The following is a 4,492-nucleotide window of genomic DNA, read 5'->3' as shown; positions in this document are numbered from 1 at the left end:
AAATAATATAATAGACCGTCCTAAATATCCCTATTTGGTATTAAGAATGCAACATCTTGTCAGTAGCCTAGCTACGCACTTATAAGTTTTGTTTTAGATGGAGAATGAATGCAAACCCGAACTCCATTACCCTTTTCCGTTCCAGTACCAAGTTCATTTTCTAAGCCGGTGAATGCAATAATTAGTATGGAGTGTTGTTGTTGCTCCAGTTTATGGAACATATGGAAGACCGGAGCCAGCCCGCTGCAGGAGCGGCCGATCGTCGAGTTGCTGCTCATCAGCAATGGTTTCTTCATCTTCGATTGCCTCTTCTTCATCCGCCAGCTCATCCTTACTATAGATGAAAAATTGAGCGAATATGCCTAGGTCTAAGAACAACGTCCCTAAGCTACCAGCTAACCAACTGGAGTTGACAAGTATGTATCTCCCATATATCCGCTCTGCCTCGCCAGGCTGGCATTGTGATTTGGCACAGTAAGGCTCGTAGGCGAAGATCGAAAGGACATATGTCAAATTTCCCAGGCAAGCAAAGAGGAAGAATAGGATGCTTACACCTTCGGTTGATTTGCGACGCCAATTAAGCAGCAATTGAGGGAGTCTCGACCCAAGGTAGAGAAGAGCGCATAACCAACCGAAGATCTGACCCCAAAGATCGAATGAAGGGAGACCCTCGTCCGCAGGTGAATCGGGCTGGCCGTTTGAATACTGTCTGCTCAATAACCACCCAGCCACACCCGCTATACAGACCATGAGTACAGCCACCAAATTCCATATTACTGACTGTAGTCTCGTTGGCGTAGGCGGGGGCGTGACCGGAGCCTCCGACACCATTGGCACAGTCGGATTCAGATGAGACCACCCACTTCCTCTTCTTTCCCTCTCGTCCAAGTGGCCATTTAACAACCCTGTTCTCTCAGTAGGCTCGCCGACAACTACGACGTTCGGCGGTTTCGGTTGGGATGAGGGGATTTCGTCCTTCCATGTAAAACCCTTGTAGTAGAAGCATTGCGCCAAAAGAACGAAATCGGCTATCGTATAGTAAATTGCTAGGATGAGCATCGTCGGCAGTACACCTTGAAGTATGGCACCGAGTATATTGAAGACATCGCCAAGCAGCCAGAGGATGATAAAAGGAACGGACAATCCATCAGCGGAACCTCGTCGGAAATTTTCTATGATCTGGGGAGAGAAGACTACGACCCATGCCGCAATCGAGATGGAGCTACGAAAAGCCACGAGATGTTAGAATGGAGAAAAAAGCTAGTTTGTATAATTTAATATGAAATACTCTGCTCACCCGCAGATACCTGATATCGCCTCGACATCGAGGTTCAGAGGCCCCGTAGGAGGAGCCATCTGTAGCGCAAGTTTCGGGGAGGACAATAGCTGTGTAATAAGACCGATGTCAGGGGTAACCAAAGCTCCAATAGCACATAGAAAAGGTGTCAATGAAGATAATAGTTATACTAGATTAGCATATGTAAGCTTAAAAAGTAAAATATGATATTAAATTGTGAATACAATTACAAGTTACGGCCAGAAAGAAGTTGTTGTTCGCGAAAGGAATTTTCAAGATTGACGGAAATGGGATGTTGCGCCATAGGCCCATAGCGCCATAGCGGCCCCCCGGAACAAGAAAAAGTTTCTGTTTTCTACCTATGGAAGTTAGCTGCTGCTCTGATGACGCACAAACTTTACCCCACATGCATGCACCCTGCGGAGGATGCTTGAACCCTTTTGAAATTTCAACGCCGATAGGGCTACTGTTACACACCTAATGTTGTCCCGGATCTCAAACAAGAACTTCCCCGTAAACAAGATTTTAAGATCCTCGAGATTGGAAACCCGCCCGATAGTCTTCACGTACTATAATATATATATATTTGCTTAACTAGTTAACTAATAGTTAATACCTCTGAGCTCAAAGCATTCATCTCATGATCAACAAATAATTAGGAAATATACAAGCTGACGATATATTGACTTTTAGGCTTTTGAAAACCACTTTACTTGCAACATCGGTACCTACGTGTTCCTGCAGCTTAGGAGATACCGACCTTGTATGTACCTAAGCTGAAAACTCGGAGCCAATGGTAGAAAGGGGTAACATACTTTTCCCGCAAAACGCCGGCCATTCGGTATCGGCGAATCAGACCAACAGCTATCAAATTACTCATCCATAAATTGAGCCATCGTGAAAGAACCCCACTATACTATGTAATCGAGAGTCTTTTATGGTACATATCAGAAAGAATAACTCTGTATTACCAATCAACAGATGACGAAGGACATACATCCCGCGTAGAAAATAACATGTAATATTTAATAGTTACTAACTCCCCAAAATCCGGGCCGACCCGTTATTATTTAGTTATATCTTAAAAGGTTAGAGTCTTCCTCGTATTATTTCTTTTCTTCAGGTAGTCTTGAAGTATATCCGGCAGGCTTCGTTAAAGAGCCCAACCAACCCCACATCAGCAAGCCTCCAACCTGAAAACTAGCAACTCTCCTAACAATAAGAAACATCAAAGCGTAATGGGGCACCCGACTCCGGATCTCCCGGTCCTTGCTGAAGACGACTCGATGTTGTCGAGGAAATTTGGCCGCGAGGTCGCCAATTACTTTAGCGGTAGCCCATTGAACCGAATCTCATTTCTCAGGACCGATTATGGCTTTTTGCGCGCTGCCTTCGCTCATCCCAGCGCGGCATTTTTACTACTAGATAACTTGTCACCGCTTGCTAAAGACTACGCAAACTTATCCTATGTTACTAGAGATATAGTAGTACCATTAACGGGAGAGGAGCCTTTCAAAGAGTCTGAGCAGGAACAGCTTAAAGACTTCAACTCGGCTATTACACAACCTGTTGTCCTCTTCCTCGGTATCGATGAAAAGAAGCCCGACTTCCAGTATCGTGATTACAAAGGCAAACCATACTTTGCTGTCGATGTCACGCCTAAAGGTACCATCGAAGCCAAAGCTAAGAGTATCGTGGATATTGTTAAGGCCAACGGTGTTTCTTTTATCGATGGGAGGAGGCTTCTAACTTTAAATGCCCCAGAAGGTGCGTACTAACGTAATTGTATTCTGCGAAGATAATGTGCTGACAATGAAGTAGCGGCGATATTCGCAGAAGCTCGTGCTTTGCTTGACTGGAATAGCCGGAACCCGTTCTGTGGTGGCTGTGGTCAGCCAACTACGTCTATCAATGCCGGCTGGAAACGGTCCTGTCCACCGACAGATCTAGCAGGCGTTTCTGAAGGCGGTGCACCAAAGGAGAGAGCTGATTGCCCCACTCGACATGGCATAAGCAACCTCTGTTTCCCGCGGACAGATCCTACCGTCATTATGGCTGTGGTTTCGGCTGATGGTACCAAAATCCTTCTTGGTCGAAACAAGCGGTTTCCTCCGTTTTGGTTCAGTACACTTGCAGGGTTCCTCGAGCCGGGCGAGTCCATCGAGGAGGCGGTCCGCCGTGAGACTTGGGAGGAGAGCGGCGTGACGGTAGGACGTGTTGTGCTTCATAGTTCGCAGCCGTGGCCTTATCCCGCCAACTTAATGATCGGTGCAATCGGCCAGGCCACTCCTGGCGGCGAGACGATACATCTTGGCCACGACGAAGAATTGACCGACGCTAGATGGTTCCCCTTCGATGAAGTAAGAGAAGCCATAGCGACCGGTGTTAGTGGTCTAGGAGACCCAGCCCCAGCTGGATACAGGGAGGGAGCTTTAAGATTGCCTCCACAGACAGCTATTGCTAACCAGCTGATCCAAGCGGTTCTAAACGGCTACCTAGGCGCAGTACCCAAGATATAAGTGATCTCATAGCGGTTACAAGGGATAGCGTTGTCCTCTCTTAAGACACGGGGTGTTGATTTGGACTCTGCGTCTTTGATAGAGCACGTAAAGTGATTCATAAGTAGTATGGAGAACTAGACATAGACCATCTAAACTTGCAGCAGAGCAGAAGGGCAATAGACATATGCAGTTAGAGACTAGGTACAGCGAGCTAGCTATATAACGAACATATGGGGTATATATAGATATTGGTAAAAATAAAGACATTTAAACTAATAATTTCCTATTGATGTTTCATTTGATGTATTAAGAGTAGTTAAACTGAGGATATGTTTTGCGAAATCTTTTTTTACTAGCTGCAAGCGCGGACGGGTCAGAATAACGTCAAAAAAGCTGGCGCACCCCACCAACACATACAGAGGTGATACATTTTAAAAAGTTGTTCAACACCCCAACGTACCTCTACAAGAATGAAAAATTAAAAGAATGAAATTGAATTCTTAAATAAAGATTATATCATTTTTTAAACTTTTTATTCGGTCTTGAATCCATTAAAATATAGCTGTTAAAAGTTAATGTGCTTTCAGTATTAGTAGGATGCGCCACCTTTTTTGACGCCATTCTGCGGGTGTGTCTTTTTGGTTTTTAATCAAATTCACGTGATTTATCTTTTATTACTTCAAGGAACATTAAT

General features: G+C 44.9%; 2 protein-coding genes across 2 annotated transcripts; one reads left to right on the top strand and one right to left on the bottom strand.

Moving 5' to 3' along the window:
- Positions 1-210: 210 nt before the first annotated feature.
- On the bottom strand, positions 211-1,356 carry GL218_01255 (putative vacuolar amino acid transporter YPQ3; the record flags this gene model as incomplete). Its single annotated transcript, XM_033577715.1, has 2 exons — positions 211-1,222; positions 1,298-1,356. 2 exons carry the CDS (start codon positions 1,354-1,356, stop codon positions 211-213), a joined length of 1,071 nt encoding a protein of 356 aa, XP_033439399.1.
- A 1,179-nt stretch (positions 1,357-2,535) lies between these two features.
- GL218_01254 (putative NADH pyrophosphatase) lies at positions 2,536-3,816 on the top strand (the record flags this gene model as incomplete). The annotated part of the gene is made up of 2 exons (XM_033577714.1): positions 2,536-3,064; positions 3,119-3,816. The coding sequence occupies 2 exons, from the start codon at positions 2,536-2,538 to the stop codon at positions 3,814-3,816; spliced, it is 1,227 nt and encodes a 408-aa protein (XP_033439398.1).
- Between the last annotated feature and the right edge of the window lie 676 nt (positions 3,817-4,492).

Source organism: Daldinia childiae, assembly GCF_008694065.1.
Source record: "Daldinia childiae strain JS-1345 chromosome Unknown Scaffold2, whole genome shotgun sequence".
NCBI lineage: Eukaryota > Fungi > Ascomycota > Sordariomycetes > Xylariales > Hypoxylaceae > Daldinia > Daldinia childiae.
Note: the sequence above shows the minus strand (reverse complement) of the source record. Positions and strands in the feature narration are given on the sequence as shown.